The 22,727-nt window shown below is 33.6% G+C and overlaps 1 protein-coding gene and 1 pseudogene across 3 annotated transcripts in view; both read right to left on the reverse strand.

The window, feature by feature from the left end:
- KHDRBS2 (KH RNA binding domain containing, signal transduction associated 2) overlaps positions 1-22,727 on the reverse strand; it is a 482,992-nt gene that overhangs the window by 36,304 nt on the left and 423,961 nt on the right. For both annotated transcript variants that reach the window (XM_080806642.1, XM_080806643.1), the window contains exon 7: positions 6,826-6,908. In XM_080806642.1, coding sequence (XP_080662768.1) covers positions 6,826-6,908 — 83 coding nt within the window. The remainder of the gene's footprint in view (positions 1-6,825; positions 6,909-22,727) is intronic.
- Positions 13,394-22,727, reverse strand: part of LOC308345112 (actin-related protein 2/3 complex subunit 2-like) — an 86,076-nt pseudogene continuing 76,742 nt past the window's right edge. Inside the window, exon 3 of the transcript in view lies at positions 13,394-14,408. The product of the transcript in view is annotated as an actin-related protein 2/3 complex subunit 2-like (transcript). The remainder of the gene's footprint in view (positions 14,409-22,727) is intronic.

A 22,727-nucleotide genomic window follows, 5' to 3' on the forward strand; every position in this document is an offset into this window, starting at 1 on the left:
TTTTTCTTTTAGTGGAGCTAAGTATCTTTGGCGACCATTAAAGCCAGAATTTCACCTTGGGCTCTTTAACTGGCTTTAATACTAGGCTTTTTGCAACACATCATGTTCTTCAAGAGTCTAAGATGATCTAACAGTTCCCATTTCTGAAGCTCTGATTGTATATGGTTTGCTCAGTACTTTCCTGTTCCTTTTGAGGGGTGTCTCTAGTTCTAAAGTAATCTGCTGAGAAGAAATGACTGACATATCCTGACCTCAGTAAATGATTAAACAGGTTTCAGTTACTAACTGGGACACTTCCTTGCGTTTTCTTGGGAGACTCGTCATTCAAGTGACTAGGGAATATGTTTTTCCTAGCTTTTCTTATTGGAGTCTTATAAAAGATATTTTATTGCATATTTTTAAATACAAATTGACTACTTAGGCAAGTAGTTTAGTTATCAAAATTAACCCTCAGTAATAAAAAAATAAAAAGATACAATAAATATGTAATGAATAATTTGAGAAAACATATTGTTCCTTTCCTAAAATCAACAGCAAGTGTTCTAGATGCCTAAAATAAGAATTCCAGATGAGGACTAAAAAAACTGTGTATCAAGAGCTGGAATCTCTCTTTGTTGAAGTAAATCCAGGCAATACGCAATCCACTGTTCATGTATGCCGAGGTCTCTAGATGGTATGAAAAATATAACTAACTTGTAGAATAACTGTGGGAAAATATCTCGAATCCAATAACCTTCTGTAAATTCAATCTCATCATTGGCTATAGTTTGAAACATAAGAGAACTGAATTACAAAATGAGGGTGAGTCATTTTATATTGAATAGTACCACTTAAATGAATAGAACAAACTGTTATATACTTAATATGATAACTTTTACTAAATTACTGGATAATTACAGTGACTTATACTTAAGTTTTCATTAGAAGGGTTTCTGTAGATTCTTAGTATCAAATATAAGGACTTGCATTACATTTATAGCTTAAAAACAATAGTTAATAGATAAATTGCATTTTTTTCCTTTGGTCCAAACTTTTCAAAAAGCATGCAAATAACTTACTAGATTTTTATTATATTAAGTGCGTATTCTCTGTGGCTTGTTCAAATAATAGCAGAAATCTGTTGACTCAATGAATCAATTTAGGTTTTCAGACACTATTTATTAGTCTCTATATCTAAGGCCTGTGGAGTTAGCAGATAGGATTTGGAAGTCAACATTTACTACTTGAATGAACTTGGGAAAATCACTTGACATTTTTAAGTTTCAATTTTTTCTGCCTCAAATGTTACTGCAAGGATTGAATGAGACAAAGTGGCCTCAACAATTAGCACAGCAGCCAGCGTAAAACTAATGTTAGTTAGCACGAATCATTAGTTTCGAGTTTCAAGCCTCTGAACAACAGACAGACCAGTCGTTCCCACTGTGTGGGCTCTGACCCTCGAGGAGCTAAAAGTTGTGCAAGGGAGTTCAAGAACCCATTTGTTCACCAAATGTGTATTTGTATGCTCACTGTGTATTCTGACTTTTCTTCTTTAGTTCCTAGATGATTCTCATTAATAAAATACAAATTCATTTAAAGGCATTACTGTTTCCATGACAATTCAATAAATTCATTATTTATATCTATAAGCAACTGATACTAATAGATACAATTACTAGTTGTTGGGAGTCTGATACAATTTTTGGATGTTGCGCTGCCTCTCTTCCATTTGCCTTCCCACTTCCACTCTTCCCCCCAGCCTGTTCTGGGAATGACTAACAGCAACACCACCTACTAGGTTTCCTGTCTTCAGCCTCTTAATGGATTCCGCCAGTGGGAGCAAAGGTGGGAAACTGGAAAGAGGGAGAAGAGGGAGGTCAGGGCATTAACTCCCTGAACTTTCTCTTTGTGGAATGACCATGGCTCCCATTCTGAATCAAAAGCCTCAGCTCCTTTCAATCCTAATTTTGGTGACAAACACCTTGCCCCAGGGATCCTAGTGCTAGAGTATTACACTGTCCCTTGTGGTTTCCCTTGTATTCTGCCACTGAAGATAGTTCCTGTATTAAATTCTCCTCAAATTATCCTAATTTAAGAGTGTCATTTTTTTTTCCTACTGTGTAGACCTTGACTGTTAAAGATATTCAAAAAGGATCTTCATTCTAGAAAACGTTGGGAACTTACATATCAGAAAGAAGTACATTCGCTCTCCTAGCTCATTCCTTTGTAATTTACAGAAGATTCTTTTCCTAGTGAATTCCTCATCTGATTCATGATTTAAGGAAAGCAAAGACTTCCATTATGATATTTTGCCTATCATACCAATCTGCAGTTAAAATTTTACACTGAAAAATTATAGTTTCTTAACATTTCACATCCCAATTAAATTGTCATTAGAATCAATGATCAAAATCCCTCTTTTGATTTTCATTTGCAGTATCACTGTTTCAGTCTAGGTAAATGCCAGTAACTTTTTTTTTTTTTTTACATCTATGGCTTTGGTTTGGTATAGATTCTTGCTGAAAATTTGGGCACTGGGAAAAATCAGTTCATTGGTAAAATGATGTGACATATGTAAATATGTAAAATGTGTTTTCTTATTAAAGTATTACAAAAGCTATTTTATTACATATTTTAAAATATGAACTGACTGCTTAGACAAGTAGTTTAGCTATCAAAATTAACCCTCAGTAATAAAAAAAATCAACAAATACATATGTAAAACATATGTGATTTACATACTTTTAGAAGATTGATCTCTGAAAATGTTAATGACTTTGAGGAGTACATAAAAAATTGGATATCAGAACATGGACAGAATTTAATACTTAGTCCAATTAAAGTTGTTAATCACCAGATGTAACTTGTCTTAAGCCAAAGACTTCAAATAATTGAGTTCCCCTGGAAACTGCAATGCTAGTCCTGCAATTTGAAGCTTGCATAATAAGCTCATCAATCCTTTTTTTTTTTTTTCCACTTTTTATCCTCATTGACACAAAGCAAGAGAAAAAATATGATCTGAGACCCCTCATATGATCATCATCTTTACCAGTCCTTAATAATGTCATTACATTGAGCTGCCTCCTAAGGAATCTTTAGAGAAGTCCCTCTTCTGATCCATCTGAAAATTTCCAGAACTAATGACACCTTACAAGACAACTGGGGATTAATTAAAGTTGTTATAGCTTCTGAACTCCAGGTGAACCTTTTTAGGGTTGTTACCTTGTGAACTTCCCTTAGACTCTTTATTGAAGATTATATAATTATTCCATTTAGGTATCTGCCAGATTCTACTTTATAATTTCTACAAATTCTGTCCTCACCTATGCTAACTAGTCATTTGAAGACCATTTTCTCTGAAGATTTTTATTTTTTTCTATCAGTTCTGCTGAGTCACACATAATTTACTGTTTTACCTTCAGCTTCTAAATTGGAATTTCTTCTGATTTTGACCATGACAGTGCCAAAATAATATTCATATTGTTTGAAAATGATGGAGATGTTTTATGCTCATACATTTCTCTTTATTCCACTTTAGAAACTTTCTTCCTCCATAAATACAAATTATACTTTAAAAAACCCAATTAAAGAGGCACCACTTGATTAAAAAAAAAAAAAATTCTAGACTGATTCTTGTAAAAAATGAACTTTCTCTCACTTCTAACTTCTAATACTTGGTCACTCTATAGTTGTTTCACTTATATTTATTTAAATATATATGCAGCTTGCCAATGATTCCTCAAACAAATTGTTAGGGGCAAATACTAAAATATATTTAAAAAAATTTTTAAATAAGTATTGTCACTGTATGGTGAGTATGCTCTCTGACACACATAATCATTTAATAAGTGCTTATTTAACTAAATTGTTAATATTACTTTCTCCTGGAATAGTTGGATCAAGAGAAATAATCAAAATATAGGAATTTAATACATATGTCACGAATTTTCTCAGTGTTTATCTATTTTTATTACAAATTGGTACTATATTTAAAAAACCCTTCCTCATAGTTTTCTGAAATACTATTGTTAATTTCATTCATTCATTAATGCATGCATTTATCTTTTGTTCATTTATTCAACAAATGAGAACCTCTAGTGTGCCAGAAACTCTATGAGTATTAAGGCCATGTTTGACCAAAATAGATATTTTATAATTATTGCAAAAGAAAACATTAGTATCACTTTTTGAGAATATTAGTATCATTTTAATTAATTTCATGACCTGATTTCTTTATCTATTCTGGTTTAGCACTAAGATATCTGAGAAACACATAAATATTTTGTCAATGAATATAATACATAGAATTCTGCATATTGTATTCTCCTTGAGGGAGGAGGCTCTTATTTTATAGCTTCATAGTATAGGTACACATTAAGTCTGACATTCATGTATTCAACAATCATTATTCAGTACGTACCCTATAAAAGGCTCAACACTGGACACTGTGAGGGACATGAGGGTATCAAACAAGGATCCTAGGAAGGTACTAAGAGTGATATGTAACGTGTACACAATTGATCCCATGTAGGACAGAGAGAGAAAGAGCCTTAGAGAAATAAAGATATGGTGCTATTGAAATTCAGAGCAAAACCTTATTCCCAAATAAGGATTAAGGAAAAACTTTTTGGAAGAGTTGGCTTTGAGCTGGGCCTAGGAGGATGGGATGAATTTAGCCATAGAAAATGGAATAGACAGGAAAGGAAAAAGAGAAGGTAGCAGAAGTGCACTGAAAGTATCTTTTTACATATAAATTATGCTTCATTAAAACAAGACCAATTTTTTCTGAAATTATTCTATTACTTTTTATGCATAATTATGTTCAATTATTATAATATTCACCTTTGAAATATTCAAAAATAAATTATCCTAATCTCCCATTTTTTCTTCTTCCTTGTCTCTTAGGGTTAGCTAAGCCCATTTAAGTGTTACCAGAAGAAAGATGCTGAAAGTCACTCACTTTCAGAAAATTATTCCAAAATCTCTATCAGCTGAATGTAGCTCTACAAAGCTAAATCAAGAAATTGTTTTACTCTCTCCTAGTTGTGTTTTTAGTGTGTGGTATTTTTTTTTCTACCAAATAGTTTCTGAAATAAGATATAGTATTTTATTATCACCACTTTTATGCACTAATATACAAAGATGAACTTAAATTTGTTTGAAAATATTAGCAGATGCTTTAAATATGTAGCCAATTCACATACAATGTTCAGTGTCTGTGACATGATGCAAAACTTTCCGCCATCCTAAATAATTGTGCTGTTTTGATATGTAACTGGGATAATTAAGATATCACCTACAGTATAAATTCTTAGCTCATGATGGCTTTTCTATTTAACATACTACAAATAAAGCAATTACTCAAAGTTGAAGATGGTCATTTTCCTAATGATATGTTATGCTTAGCTTTAAAAGTATCAGTTCACACTCATCTCTTTCCTAATTGCCTACAGTATTCTCTCTAAGTAGAATTTCCCTTCACTTCTTTCACTAGACTGTCCTGGTCACGCAACATGCATACTTATGCATTACATGTAGTATTCCTCCACTCCATAATGACCTTAAAGTTGTTTCTTTCTTTGTCATCCCCCCCCCCCCAGATATTACTTAATGAAGCATCCAGATCTCTTTGGGTCCCATTAAAGTTGGTCAATAAATGGTCAATGCTGTAATGATTTTCTGACAATTAGTTCTATTGGTTTCTGTCAATCACATATAGGGGAGAATCACTTAACTATCATAGGAACTCTTTCTACTTTCCCATGAAGATTGTAACTTTTTTTGGAAAAAAATATTTGGGAGATAGATTTTTCTAAGAATGCATTTGTTTAATGACAATTTTATTCATAATTGCCAAAAAAAAAAAAGAAACAACATATTTGTCCTTCAACTGGTGAATGTAGTAACTATGGCACATCCTTACAATGAAACACTTTATAGTAATAAAAAGGAAGAAAACATTGATACATATAACAATATGAATAAATAAATATCAAATATATCATGATATGTAAAGAAGCCAGACTCAAAAGGCTACATATCAAATCATTTCTACTTATATGGCATGCTAGAAAAGTCAAAATTGTAATGGCAAAAAACTGATTGCTCTTTCCAAACCCTGGGAGGGAGAAAAGTTGTCTACATAGGGCCATAAGGAAACATTTCGGGTTGATTAAACTGCCCTAAAACTTAATTTTGATGGTGGGCACATGATTGTTTGCATTTGTCAAACTCATACAAACTCTGTACCTTAAATGGGCAAAATTTACTATATATAAATACTACCTCAAAAAACGTGACTTTAAAAAAGTAAAAAAAAATTGATATCTCAAAAGGTGATCAATCTGAAAAGACATAGTCAATAATCATTTAGAGATCCATCAAGAACAGAAAGGAATTATTCATTCCATAGGCTGTTTTATAAAATTTCCTTTTCAGAAGGAGTACAAATAACATTCATGTATCTTTTGTTTTATAAATAAAAATTACATTTTGGGAGAAAAAGCTTCATTAAACAAATGCCTTGTGTTTCACTGTTGTTAATTATGAATTTACTAAAATAATCTCCAAAAGTAACAGTATTTTGTTAAATACAAGCTTACTTAATGAGTTTATTAGTTATGATAATCATCTAGTTTTAAAATAATGCACTGCTATTATTAACAATTTTAAGATTATTATCTTTTATCTCTCAGTCTAGTAAACAACTTAATAATTCAGGAAGACAATGGAGAAGAACCACTGCTAGAAACTCTCACTAACAGAACAGGAACTCAGATACAAGAGACAAAATAGCAGGATTAGAAACAATCCTGAGACGGATTCTTTAGACAGCAAATGCCTTACCTTTGCGTTTGGGTGGCATAGCTGTTATCGTAAGTCTCATAGGTCTGGTCATCATATTCACCCCCGTAGCCATCATCATACCCCTGAGGCAGAAAATGGTAGAAAGACCTATTAGCAATCAACTTGATTAACTTAGATCTGGTTTGGCTTAATGAGATTTTACTAGACTAATAATTTCTTCATAACCTTGACTAATATTTCATGGACCAGATATTAATGCTTAATAATTAAACTCAGCATGTCATTAAAATAGTAATACCTACCCTATAATTTATTTGGAATTTTAATCAATATTAAAGAAGACTACATAAGAAGTTAAAAATAAATTTTCTTTTGAAAATATTATGGTTAGATAGTGTACTAATATCATGGTGGTGTTAACATACTGGTTACAGCCCCACTGGGTTTTTTTTTCCCCCCGATAATAATCACAATTATGACCGAAACTATAAAATTCAGGATCCTTAAATTGCTATCAACTTTCGGTAAAAAAGATATAGTCATCATTGCAAAACAAACAAAAAAGAAAGGAGAAAAAAGAAAAAGGGAAAGTAGAAAGAATAGGAGGGAAGGAAGGAAGGAAAGATGAGAGGCGAGGGAAGGAAGGGACAGAGGGAAGGACTGGGGGAGGATAGGAGGCAGGAAGGAAGGGAAGAGGGAAAAAAAGACAGAAACCTCACGAAGAGCCTTTATTTTGTTGTCCATTCTACAGTTTTTAAATCTCATAAATAAAATGATGTTGGTGGTGTGTTTGATTACCTAACTAAATTAATGCTACCAAAACTAATGCAGATTTGTCATTGCAGACTGTGAAAGCAAACTAGCAGTGTACAATTCAGTTATCAATCACTGTATGAGAAATTTACCTTTATTTCCCTTTGTAGTCACTGACTGTACTCTTAAACCCTAGCCATCCACCTCAACTACTCCCTACCTCTGAAAAAAGCCTCTGATTTTTCTGCTTCTGGGCCTTTGCTCATGTGTCTCTTTCCCTGGAATCCACTTCCATCCCATCCTACCAATTCATAACTTCATTTCAGTCTGGAGGCTTATAAATCTCTCTATTATGTTCAAAAATTTAAACAAAAAATATGTAGACATGAAAGTTTCCATATCAGTTTTGACTAAGATCTTGAGTTCATTTAATCTGAAAACTAATATTTTTTTCATCAACCTAAGAATGTTTTTAAAATATTATTTATGACTTCTCCATCTGGCTTACCACTTATATAATGCTATTATTTATATATGAGGTTTGCTGAGTCTGACTTTAATTTCTTTTATTCTACTTATGGTTTTCCTCATATTTTTGCTCTGCACTATGGGATTGTTTCTCTATTTGATCTTTGACTATTCTAATTAAGTTCCTGTTGAATTAAAAAATTAAATATTCTAAAGTTAATTTTAACATATAAGATTATTTTTAAAAATAGTACTAAAGGATTTATGCACAAAAAACAGCACTTTCTTTCTTTGTCCCTCTATAAACCTCAGTTCTCTTTAAGCCTTTTCATCTATTATTCTAGTATTAATTTTTTTGTATTAAGTAATATGGTTAATGTTGCTGATTTATGAATTTTGATTATTTTCTATCGACTAGCCATTCAGGTTACTAAGGATTGTTTTTTTAGAGTCTTCTCTACATTTTTCCCTACACTTTAATATAGTTTCATCATTACTTTCATTAAATAGTCAATATCTACACTGTCATTCAATAATAAATATTACTCACTAAGAATCCAAACAGATTAATACAATTCTTTTTTTATTTTCATATACTTTTTGTTTCTCCTAAAGTTAATAATTGCTCAATCATTTTATTATTTTCTTGGCTTCCTATATATTTTGAATTATTTTTTTGTAATTATCCCCCTGTGTTGGGCTCCACACCCAGGATTCTCTCTCTCGTTACCCCTCCCCTTCTCCCCTCCACTCATGTACTCGTTCTCTCTCAAAAGAGTATAGTTAACATACAATGTAATATTAGTTTCAGGTGTATAATATAGTGCATCAGCACTTCCATACAACACCCAGTGTCCATTATAGCAAGTGCCCCCTTAATCCCCATCACCTGTTTTACCCACACACCGCTGCTCTGGTAGCTATCACTTTTGTTCTCTCTGTAGTTAACACAATGTTTCTTGGTTTGCCTCCCTCTTTTTTCCCTTTTGCTTATTTGTTTTGTTTCTTAAATTGACATGAGTGAAATCATATGGTATTTGTCTTTCTCTGACTTACTTCATATAGCATAATACTTTCTAGCTCCATCCATGTCATTGCAAATGGCAGGATTTCACTCATTTTTATGACTGAGTAATATTCCATCATATATATATATATATACACACACACACACACACACACATATATATATACACACACATACAATACACACACATACATGCACACACACACACACATACCCCTATTTATCTATTCATCAATCATTGGGTACTTGGCTGTTTCCACAATTTGGCTATTGTACACAGTGCTGCTATAAACATCAGTGTCTATGTATCCCTTTAAATTAGTATTTTTGTATCCTTTGGGTAAACACCTAGTAGTGTGTATTAGTAGTGTGATTAATGGATTATATAGCGTAGTTATATTTTTAACTTTTTGAGGAAACTCCATACTGTTTTCTAGGGTGGCTGCACCAGTTTCTATTCCCACCAACAGTGTAGGAGGGTTCCCCTTTCTCCACATCCTCGCCAACACCTGTTGTTTTCCTGTGTTGTTAATTTTAGACAGACTGACAAGCATAAGGTGATATCTCATTGTGGTTTTGATTTGTATTTCCCTGATGATGAGTGATGTTGAGCATTTTTTTATGTGTCTGTTAGCCGTCTGGATGTCTTCCTTGGAAAAATGTCTATTCATGTCTTCTGCCCATTTTTAAACTGGATTATTTGGTTTTTAGGTGTTGAGTTTTATAAGTTCTTTATATATTTTGGATACTAACTCTTTATTGAATGTGAAATTTGCAAACATCTCCTCCCATTCTATAGGTTGCCTCTTAGTTTTGTTGAGTGTTTCCTTCACTGTGCAGAAGCTTTTTATTTTGACATAGTCCCAATAGATTGTTTTTGTTGCTATGTCCAATGTCAAAGAGGTTATTGCCTATGTTCTCCGTGAGGATTTAAACTAAATTTCTAAAATCCTCTAGGATTTTAACATTCCCATTTAGGTCTTTCATCCATTTTGAATCTATGTTTGTGTATGGTGTAATAATGTGGTCCTGTTTCATTCTTTTACATGTGGCTGCCCAGTTTTCCCAACACCATTTGTTGAAGAGACCGTCTTTTTCCCATTGGATATTCTTTCCTGCTTTGCCAAAGATTAATTGACCATATGCTTGTGGTTTATTTCTTGGTTTATTATATTGTCTTGATCTATGTGTCTGTGTCTATCTTTTTGCCAGTGCCATACTGTTTTGATCACTACAGCTTTGTAATATAACTTGATTGTGATGCCCCCAGACTTGCTTTTCTTTTGCAACATTGCTTTGGCTATTTGGGGTCTTTTATGGTTCCATAAAACTTAAGGATTGTTTGTCCTAGCACTGTGAAAATGCTATAATTCGCAGATAGAAGACCAATGTATAGAAATCTATTGCATTTCTGCACAAAAATAATGAAGCAGCAGAAAGAGAAATTAAGGAATCAATCCCATTTATAATTACACCAAAAACAATAAGATACCTATGAAGAAACATAACCAAAGAGATAAAAGACCTGTACTCTGAAAAGTATAAAACACTGATGAAAGAAACTGAAGATGACAAAAAGAAATGGAAAGACATTACATGCTTATGGTTTGAAAGAACAAATAATATTAAAATGTCTATATTACCCAAGGCAATCTACACATTTAATGCAATCCCTATCAAAGTCCTCCAGGCTTTTATTGGTTTCTATAACTCCGCATTTTTGAGTAGTCTAGACCAGTTGTTTTGTAGACTATCCTATATTCTGAATTTGATTATTCTCATAATTACATTTTGTTTCAATGTTTTTGAAACGATACTGCACCTGTGATACTGTGTTGAACATTTATCTGATTGCAAATTTTAAAATTCTAACCCCACACTAGATTGATTAACTGAGTATAAAAGTTTAGGCTGAAAAATGGTTTTCGATCAAAATTTTTGAGGGCTTTGATTGAATGTTTTCATTACTACATATTGGTGCTGAGAATTCCTGCTACTTGTATGTGACCTAGTTTTATTTTATTTCATTTCACTTTTTTTCTTTCCGGATGCTTTTACAAATTTTACCTTTGATTTTCTGAAATTTTATAATGCTCTGCCTGTGTGTGTGTGTGTGTGTGTGTGTGTGTGTGTCTTTTCATTCAGAATGCTGGGTACTCAGGGAGCTCTTTCAACTGTGGGAGCTTGTGTTCTCCAGTTCTGGCAAATGTCATTGTAATTTTCTTCTCTCTTTCTAGTACTCTTACTAATGAGATATTGGATCTTCTGCATTGCTGCATTAATCTTACCTTTCTGTCTTACATGATATCTCTTATTCTTTTTGTTTTACTTAATGGGAGAATTCTAAGAAATCAGTCTTTCAGCCACGGCATAAGATATAGAACTTTATTTGCACACCTGTACCCCTCCAACACACACATTAACAACCATTAGAGTGTGTACCGGAGGCTCCTGTGTTCTCAGGTGAAATTTAGACTTCTTTATTCTCAACTCAAGGCTTCCTCTCCCCTCTGGTAGAACAGTTAACACTACAGCTGGAATTTCCCATAGCTGAACAAGACAGGCAGTCTAGTTCTCTATCTTGGGAATCACTGGGTCAGTAACTAGGGCATTAATTGTATTTGCCACAGGTGTCTCAGGGGCTGCACACATCTTTTCTAGCATCCATACTATTGTTCTCCAACAAAATTCTAAAAATATGGCTTCATTGACCCCCAGTTGTTACTCTGGACTCAAAGCTCTAGCTTCTAACAGGAAGCAAGCCAAGTTTTGCTTTTGTTTTGTTTTTGTGTTTGTGGGCCCACACTAGAAGAGCCAAGGTGGGACTCAGGTACATATTTTCCCTAATTTTCCTATGTTTTCCCTCTTTTTATCTTTTGAAATGCTACTGATATCTAAAGGTTATTTTATATTACACAATCTCCAGGAAAATTTTCCTGCTTCTTTCAAGTTTATGGTAACCCTTGTCTTCTGAATTCTAATAGACTGTTGTTTTTATCACCAGTACTTAGAACAGTACCAAATATGTACTGTATTTTATTTTTTACAATTTTTTCACTTTTTAAAACTAAAGCTCCTGAGAAGCATGGACTATGTCATAGTTAATCACCTTTTTTTTTTTTAGATGCCTTATGGTGTTTAGTATAGTTTATTCCATAGAGTATTTTCTCAATAAATATGTATCAAATTGTTAAATTAGCATAAAGGAGAGTATTCTCACCCAGAGCAGATATGGATTGACTCAACTCAGTCACCACTGAAAGAGAAATATTTCAAATGATGATTTTATCAAGTAGTAGTATTATCTCCATTTATGAAGAATAGCTTTACCATTTAGCTTGTGGAAGGCTATTACATCTTCCCTCCTCACTTGCACTTTTACTTATTTATTTATTTTTAAGTCTTACACAGAAAATCCATAAAACATATAGAAATCTTTTCTGGCAATGCAGTTTCATAAGGTATATAATGTAGTGGTCCCCAAATAATTATCCTTACTATAAAAGGGAAAGTAAATGTGGGTACTTATACATAATTTATTTTTGTTTTCTTACATTTGACATAAGTTTATATAGTTTTCTTAGGACAAGTAAAATTACGAATCATGCTGGTAATGTTCTAACATAAATCAGTAAAATAGAAATGCTCCCTACAAAGCCAGTCAGTATCTGTATGAGATTCAACTTAGATATGAATATTCAACTAAGAAATCAAAACATATTTTTCCCATTTTTGCTCCATTGTTTCTGCTGTTTCCTTTGAAGAAATCACTTTTTTTTTTTTTTAAAGAAATTTCTATGCCCAAGGAGGGGCTCAAACTCACCCCCTGAGATTAGGAGTCACATGCTCTTCTGATTGAGCCAGCCAGGTGCCCCTGAAGAAATTACTATCTTATATCTCTGCCTGTTCACACAATTGTACTAAAAATTATGACCTTTTTTTTTTTTTACAATAGAAAGGTTTTCTTTATTAATGTGTATTTAAGGTGTATTTCTTAGATATCTTAATGTGTATTTAAGGTGTATTTCTTAGATATAGGGGTTTTGAACTCAAATACTTAGGAGAAAACAAGTTAAGATTGCTTTGTCCTGCAACTCATTACCAGTAACATACTGCAAGGAGCAACAGCTTGGAAAAGGGGTAAGAAGGCAAGGGAAATGAGGGAAGATAAAGAAAAGGAATTAAGTCGATCAAGTGGAATGCTTTTTTTTTCCTTTTTTTTTTTTTAAATTCTTGAGAACTATTATGTCTTTGCCAGCACAGCTCATTTCTCCAGATTATTTTCCAAACATGTACAAAATGGAACCAAAATGGAGAACCCCTTAAGAACCTGAAGCTGCGCCATATGAAAAGCTATGATTAGCCAGTAGCCTTCTGTTGCCGGCCGCCTCCTCCTCCTGCTCCCAATTCTAGCGGTGTGAAAATGGTCTTCCCTGTGACTGTTTTCGGTTCTTTTTTCTCAGTGTCTGGGCATGCACAGTTCAGCACCTCGAGGAGGTTGCTGGTTTTGCCCGCGTCATTTGTGAATCTAGGCCTTAGAGCCCTTGAGGTGGTAGTGAAAGTGGTCCCAGGACGTGTGGATCGGGTTGTTGTTTTCTCGAGCCCTGGCGTCGGTGTGGCGAGGGAACGAAGATCATAGAGCCAGTGTTGTCATCCGCTGCAGCATTTGTGTCTTTCAGCTCCAGAGGAGGTTCCCGGTGGCTAAGGGGGACCTGTGGGGCTGTGGGGCTGGCTCTGTGTCCTTGTTTGAACTCTTGCATGAACACTTTTCCAGTCACTACATTGTCGTTATCCTTCAACACTGTGCTGAAGACTACTGTGACTCTATCCTTTTTAGACTAAACATACATGGTCTCACCTTTCCTCTAACAGATAACTGCCCCGTTCTCTCCTTCTTTGCCCTCTTCTTGGGATTGGAAGTATTTCTCGAAGATAGAGGCAAAACAATTTAATGTCAACATGCCAGCCTGATGCACAGTAGCATCCTTGGATGCCGGCAGATTTTCAAGGTCATATAGCAAAGAGGCATTGTATCCTGGTTTGGGATTTACCAAGAAAACCCTGTACACCCTCTTTATTAACTCATCAGTATCACATGCCTTTAGTTCCTTGTAGAATTCACAGAAACACTGACCATCACTTTTGTTTTTTCTCCACTGGGATTTGAAATATAATAGAGGACTCCAACAAAATCTACAAGTGTTACTTCTACTGCTTCTGGTTTGTGACCAGCGGCCACATTTTTTAACTTGAGTGTGACCGTCTCCTCAATGATGTCATTGCTCACCTCCAGCAGGATTATGGCAGCACCTGGCCCCCAAGCCTGAACCCGGCCTGCCCAGCCACAGCTGATGGTCCAAGGCTGTTTTAGATGCTAATTAAATTATCAGGGTCTCAGAGTAGAATTTTCTATATCCGATGACCCAGTGAAAGAGAAAAACTCTGCAATTAAAAGTTTTAATGTTATTTCCTTCCACTGAAGCTAGATGATTTGGCATCTTTCACACACACACACAAAAAAAAGTACCCAAGGAGGAAAGAGTCATTGTTTTCTGGAACATGGTTGTGAAGAACACCTCTTCTATCCTGAATTCCTTCATATTTGTGAAGTTATAAATTCTTTAGTTTTCTATTCTTTGAACCAAATAAAAGATCCTTACAAGATCCTTAAGAAATGCAGTCTTGGCTGTTTTCCAGATCTTCACTAAGTCCTCTACAATTTGCATAAGTTATAATTTGAAGTGGAGTCTGATGTGAAGGCCTGAGTAGTGTGAAAGAAGAGAATGATTTCTTTGTAGTTCCCTATGAATTCTATATAGGTCACTTTATACATATACTTTATGAATATTGGGCAAGACAGCATACAGGGTAGATGTGCATTACTATAAATACATAATTATACAAAGCCAGCCCTTTTCAAATCTGCTTTGGAAAATATATTTCTCTGCCTTAATATGCCTACTAATTTTTCAATTTAATTTAAGCACTCCTTCTTGAACTATGATTTCTGCACCAATTTTGGGTTTCAAATCTAAATAATATTGGCTCTCTCTATATGTAGGCTTAAAATAATAGTAATTTCACCAGACTGTATATTAATCACTGAATTTATTATCCAAGCAGCAGAGATAAAAGAAGAACAAGACCTAATTCCTGTCTTTGAGAGGTTCTCAGCCTGTGTGATCTGATAAATGTTTAACAAATGCCTCTTCAAAAAAGTATGTGCATGTGTGTGGTGTGTATGTATATATAGTTTCACTATAAATTTTACTGACATAACCACACAATTTACAAATAAAAATCAAATGTATAAATATATATAAATTTAATTTATACTTATAATAAAATTGTATATTTAATTTATATTAAAATAAAATTTATAGCACACAACTTACAGATAAAATATCTAATTTATTTTGTTTTATACACATACAACTTCATTGTGACTTTCTATCTCTTGTAAAATCAGTTTTTATAATTCTGATATTACAATGATACCATAATAAATCACAAAACAGATAAAACATGACTATCATCTTTTTAAAAGGCACTCTATGAGCTTTAATTAGCATAAATACAAAGAAAATACACCTAGGAATATCCTAGTGAAACTGCTGAAAATCAAAATTTAAAGGCATCCAGGAAAAATTGGTACATTATCTTCAAAGTGAACAAAAAGAGACAAAGTCAAATTTTTCAACAGAAATGATGGCAGCAAGAAGACAATGGAATGCCGTCTCCTGTGTGATGGCTATCTTATTCAGCAAATAAGGCAGCCTTGTATTGATGAACATTCTAAATCTGACACTAATGCCATTTGAAATTTTCATTTATGTTGGTTGGCAAGTAAAATGAAAGGAAAATCTTAAATACATATGTCAGCTTTATTCATTTCTCAGTTATGTGAGCAACTTTGTTCTGAGTTGGACAATGGCTTTCACATACTAGGAGAATGGGCTCTCAATTTTGTGTTCTGTTCACACTCTAACAGGCTATAGGATGATACCATTTTAAGTTAAATCTGCATTATTAATATTTTCTTCATAGTGTTCTTAAATCTACATAATCAATAACAAAAGATCAAGTCCTAGCTTTTGGCATTTGCTGGTATCTGTGGTGTAAATACTCTTATCACGGCTGATTTCAGGATATCAACATGGAAAAGCAACAAATTTGGGAAGAGGCAAACAGTAGCACACTATTATAAATTATTTCCACCATACAAAAGCAACAGACAGAAATAACCTAGAGCATAGATTGTAATAAAATAATCAGATATGATGAACTTGAAAATATTAACTATCTCTTTCATATCATTTATTTAATTTTAATTTAATTTTTAATAATAGCTGGGTTAAATAGACAATCACAAAATTTCTGAACATTTTACAAGGGGTCTTGTGAGCCAGCAAAAGTCAGTTGTAGCACACCCCTGCTCTCAGCTTATTATATACATGAGACCAGTAGATGTCTGAGAAACTGAAATACCTATGGAAAGCATTTAATAGAGTATGTAATAGGTGATATGAGTGCAAGAATTTCTTCGGAAAGGTCTTATTTGAGATGGTTATTTGTGGATAAATCTCTATTTCTAGATGGACCAGCAGGTAGTGTGGGAGCATTCCACTTTCCAAGAACATCAAGTGTAAATGCCTGGCAACATCAAAGGAAAGTCCTGTGTTAGGGAACTGTTAGCAGTTGAATGTAACTAAAGCACAAAATGTCTATGAAAGGGTAGGCAGTCAGGCTCAAGAAACAGATAAAAGGAAGTTTTGAAGTTCTTCCTGTGACATGGTAAGGAGTTTATCTGTATGTATCCTGTAGGCAAGGGAGCCATGGAAAACTTTCAAGCAGTGGAATGACGAAATATACATCTGCATTTTATAACTGTCTTTGAGTCTTAAAAATTCCAAGTCTTTTGGGACGAGGCTCCATTTTCCCCCTTTACTTTCTTGAATATCTTAATCATAGTTACTGTAAAACCCCTGGATGATAACTCTAACATCTGAGTCATCAATGCCTTTATTTTTTCCTCTTGCTTTTGGTTGAATTGATATTGATCTTAACGTGCCTTATAATTTTTCAGTGAACCCTCTCCTCAGTGTTGTGTATGGAAATTTGTGAAAACTTTGGCTGATGGTATTTTCTTCCAAAGATGATTAAATATTCTCCTGATAGGCAGTTGGGAAAGCAGCAGATGACCTTAATGTCCTGGAGTGTTAGTCTGAGGCAACTGGACATAGGGGTTTGAGGCTTAGATAGTCTGGGCTACAAATAGAGCTCTGGAAGTCATCAGAACATAGATGACAATTGAAATAACAACCACTGTTCAGACTGTCTACTGAGATGAGAAGCTTAGGCTGCATCAGGCTGTATGGGAACACAGTGTTAGAAGTCCCACTCCCCTCTTTAATTGATCTTTATCTCACTAGGAAATGGAAGGTACAAGCATCCGCTATAATAAACAGAATCATGTTTTCTGTAAGAAGAACTCACTCCAAAAAGAAAATCAGTCTTGAATTCATAAAGAAGATGTTATTTCTTGGAAAGCCTATTGTAAAAGTCCCCATGCTAATGTATTTCTTAACATTGACCTGCACCGTGAGAATCTTTGGCTGTCTCTGTGTGTTCTCTACCGCCCACAGACACCAAACCATCTTGGCAAAAATGGAAACATAGATGGATTAGACATTAAATTTCCTCGGTATATAGAGGTTTTCTAATCAGTGCTCATTTATGGAATTTTGGAAGATTTCTTGTAACTCAAAAAGGGAGTTATCACTCATAATAGTTTAGAACATCTCTGACTGCAATTTAGACATGCATACATATGTTTTCAAAATACTAAATTATGTTACTGACAGTTTGTTAATGATTGTTGTAATGAATTTACCTATTTAAAAAGTTGAGTTGGATTGTATGACATTGCCAAGTTTGTAGGTGAAAAATGTCAAATATTGTCAATTTTCTATAGTCCAACCTAATACTAGTATTAGAAGCTATAATAACTAACATGTTTTTATCGACTAAAGAGAAGTAAAAATATGTTATGATGCTAGTAAATTATTGTGGCTTCCAGAAGAAAATCATTTGGAAATTTAAATGATATGAAACATCACCCTCACTTGGGTATATACCTATACTTTCATCGAAGACTTTTAAACTTAACAGGCACATTTAGCATTTGGTCATTATTCTCATTTCAGGTTTTATTTTCTGTAAAAGGTCAGTGGGTATTAAAAGAAAGTAAAAATAAAAGGAAATAACATGGAATTTTCTAACATAATCGAGAGAAGAAGAAAATAAAGACAAGCATGCAATCAAGAACCATTAAACATTCTGGAATTAAGTAATTTAATTATGAGGGTCAAGATCATAAATTTGTCACTAAACACTAAAATATTAGGCACAGAAGCAATTTGCAAATGCTGCCCTTTAATGGTATTGAATATAATTAACAGGTCAAATAGAACTTGACACTTAACTTTCTTTATGAAGTGTGGTTAATTCTTATAACATATGTTCCCTCCTTAACTTAATGAGTTATATCATAAAATGCATAAAATCCACTTCATATATGATCTTTTGTTATTATAATAACACTTCCTGGTAATAATACAAATTAAAAAACATAAAATATTATTAAAACAAAAAACTAAACACAGAATGCCTATGTTTTAATAGTCAGTATTTCCATAAGATGTAATGATCAATGCTTATGACAAATATCTCCTATTATTTATGCTTTCCTATGTTTCTTTTCTTAAAAGTTTTATTTTGATGTGAATATCTCCCTATTTTTTTTTAATCATGCATTCCCTATTTGGTGCTGTAAAGATGCATTTCTTACAATACAGAGGAGATTTTAATAGTAACTTCCATTTCTTTTTTTCCCACTGCAAGTAGGGCTGCCTATTACAGATTGCTGGTAGGTTTGGAGCCGCATGGCTATGAACAGCCCCCCAATGTGTAGCTTTTGTTACTGATGCGGGAGGTCAGTTCACTCACTCGCTGCGGGAAGTCATTATCTATTCAAAACCATCCTACAACAGAATGGTCCATGTAATTGGTGGGGACTCACTGCACCTAACAGCCTAACTCTGCAACGGGGCAAAAGTTGAATTTTCAGAAAGTTTTCTATGGAAATCAGTGAATGAGTCCCTAATAAGGGGTATTCTATACTACCTTCATCTTTTGTGTAGAATTGTAGCTATTAATCAGCTTTTCCATATATATATGTATACTCTACATGAAGGGTAAAGAAATGGCATATTTCTGAGACCTAATTTCTTTGGAAATTAAAAGCTCCAAAGGAACTGTAAGACCTTCTCTATCGAGTATTATTCATGAACATGGTTTTTTAATTTTCTGTTAAAAAACTGTATAATAAAACAAAGTATATCACAAACCCAGATTAATAAAAATAATACAACTTGGTGCTTGGTGAAGACAGAGGGAAGTAGTAGCTATTTACAAAATGCTTCCATGGTGTAACCTAAGTTGGATATCCTGTAATATTTTAGTTATTTTCCCTTAACATGCCATGAAAGGTTGTTAACTTTGTGTTTCTTGAGAAGATTCTTTTGTCAGTAGGGTTTCCTTACCCCATTTTTATAAATGCCTTTTAACACTTTACAGATCGGGCAGCACTATGTTCAATCTAATTAATGAACAGGACTATGACTAATGAAACTGGAAGTTTACAGTAATGTACTAATGAATGTTAGTTTGCTAAGGGATCCATTTTAAGTGGATGCTTTATGTACTTTGCATCGTAAGCATCAATCCTGCTTCAGGATAGAACCCAAAGCAGATGCTTTAAAATCAGTGTTATAAGTCTCTAAGACTTTCTAACACACTGAAAAGAAAAAAAGATAAAATTGGTAAACACTTCATGACTAAGAACGGGATCAAGTTTTAGAAGACAATTCATGTTTTTCATTCATAAGTACCAAAAGGTTAAAGATGAATAGCAGAGCACTGTCATAGCTTAATATATTTCTAATCATACGTACCCAGTGGGCTGGCCACACAAGGGGAGAGTCTCTTTCTTTCTTTTTTTTTTTAATGTCTTTTTACCTCCAATAATCTACATAGTGCCTTGAAGTTGATGCTGTTTTAGGGTCTAAGAAATGGAGGCCTAAAAAGTTGTTAACGTCATTGGAGCTGATCTGATTCAAATTATCTGATTCAACCTGTGGATGGCAGGGGACAAATTAGAAAACAAAACAAAACAAAACAGAATCCAAAATTTTAACATCCCGTAACGACTCTTGCCACACTTCTTGGCAATATGATTTTGGTTGTGGAGCAGGGATTTTAATAGCTTGCAGAACGAGAGTATGATGGCATGATGTATCTGTTTAATATTTTTCAGTATATCTTCCCCAAAACTATTTGAGCTCTGATCTTTAGTAACAATTTTTTCCAATTAAAAAACAATTTAAGAATCTATCATTTACACTCATAAATAAAGCAATTTTGGTATTTAGTTTTATACAATTATCAGTTTCTAATAAATTATTCATCAGGCAAATGCATATCAAAATGAAATAATGATTTCATATAAGCCAGTTAAGTAATTTTCATTTTTGTGGTGATTTTTTTCTGTTATATGACACTATATATAACAAAAATTCTTTTATTATCCGAAGGCGAAAGCATTTCTAATCTTTACAGATTACTATGGTTAGAAATATAGCAAGATGTAACAATGCCTTTCTTTTCATCCTTAACCTTCTGATACTTCTAGTATCAAACATGAGTTGTCTTCTAAAACTTCGTCCTGTTCTTAGTCATGACAGCATTTACCAATTTTATTTTCCTGGATTTTTTTTTTTCTCTTTCAGCTGTACTTATTTTCATGAGAAGATATAAACATTCACATTAACTAAGTTAATAATAAAGTATTTACATCGACATAGAGTAGGGTGGGGGTGTCACTTCTGAATTAGCTTTAGTTCTGAGGTTTACGAGTCTACTTTTTAAACCACTCTCACCTACTGTGGTCAGAATTAGCTTTTTTTTTTTTTTTTCTTAAAGATAGCTCAGGCTTTCCTTGGGACTCATGACTCAAGGTATGTTGGAAACCTGCAGCGTGCCAAACTGTCTGACCAGGCAGGGACCCTGCAGCTTCATTGTAACCAGATTAGTTGTGTTTTAAGTTTTACATGAGATTTCTTTAGCAACTTTAATCTAAAAGGTTTCATGAACCATGGTAGAGAGCATTCTGCTTTACTGAACATTTTCATGTGTTCTATTTCAACTCCCAAATGTTAGCTATTAGGGCTAAAAATATCAGTTTGCCATATACACATATTTATATCAAAGGATCATCAAATACACAAATTTCTATAAAAGGATCATTCAGATTGCTGTATTATTCTATTAACTATTCATTTACTCTGTGGTAATTCATTTCTTTCCAAATTTAACATTGCATTGGCTTATAACGTTAAAATTCCTATTGTATTTCATACTTGGAGACTTTATGTATCCTAGTGCAGGGCTTTCCAATAGATCTTTCTGTGTTAATGGAAATTTTCTGTGCTTGTGCTGTCCAATATGGTAGTCATAGTAAGATGTCACTGTTGAGTATATAAATGTGGCTGGTGTGACTGAAGAACTGAATTTTTAATTTTATTTAATTTTAATTTTAAAATTAAGCGGCCATATGTGCCTACTGGGTGCCATACTGAACATTGAAGCACTTAGTGAATAAATATATATGAAATACTGAGCTGCCAGAAATTTTTTAATGTCTGCTTTCCTTTTCAGTTCAAACTTAACCAAAGAAGGAGGAAAAAACCCAAAGGATTTAGGCTTTATAAGTGATTTCATTTTGATAGCAAAAATGATGTATTTTTGAATCTGCCATCCACTCTGCCTTCATCTTTTCTATCTCATTGTAAAAATTATCCTTGATTTTCTCTTTTGATTTTGAGTGATTTCGCTTTCTAATGCATGAAATGGACTGAGAACTTGGAGGGCAGGTTCAAAAAACTGACTTTTTAGGGAGCATTCACAACTAAAATGAAGATACCATTAGTGACATAATAATATTTGATAGTTCTGAGAAAATTTCAATATGCAAATATCCAAACAATAACAAAGAGCAATGAGGTTAGGGGAAATGTAAAACAACACTTTCTGAGTCTGCACTTATGCTTCTTATAATAATTTTTTAAAAGGTTTATTTATTTACTTGAGAGGAAGAGCGAGAGCATGCGAGCAGGGGGAGGGGCAGAGAAACAAAGAGAGAGAATCCCAAGCAGATTCCCTGCTGAGTGCTGAGTCCAATGAAGGGCTGGATTTCACAATCCTGCGATCATGACCTGAGCCAAAATCAAGAGTTGGATGCTTAACCGACTGTGTCACCCAGGCACCCCCTTCTTATAGTCATTTTAAAGAATTAACCGAAGAGGAGACAAATAGACCCATATGTCTGAATCTTCAATGATTTAAAGACTTTTATTTTAAAGCAGCTTTTCTGTTGTCAGTTCTGCTACATTCCTTACGGCTTATAAACTAATAGAATGACCTCTGAATTTTATGCTTGAGGAGGCTTTCAGCATTCATGAAATTGATAATGAAGAGGTTTTTTTCAAAATGAACTTCATTATTTTTTTTGTAGTTTCATGTTTTTATTTAAATTCCAGTTATTTAACGTTAGTGAAGAGTTATTTTAAGAATA

The sequence above is a fragment of the Martes martes genome (assembly GCF_963455335.1).
Source record: "Martes martes genome assembly, chromosome: 6".
In the NCBI taxonomy this organism is placed as follows: domain Eukaryota; kingdom Metazoa; phylum Chordata; class Mammalia; order Carnivora; family Mustelidae; genus Martes; species Martes martes.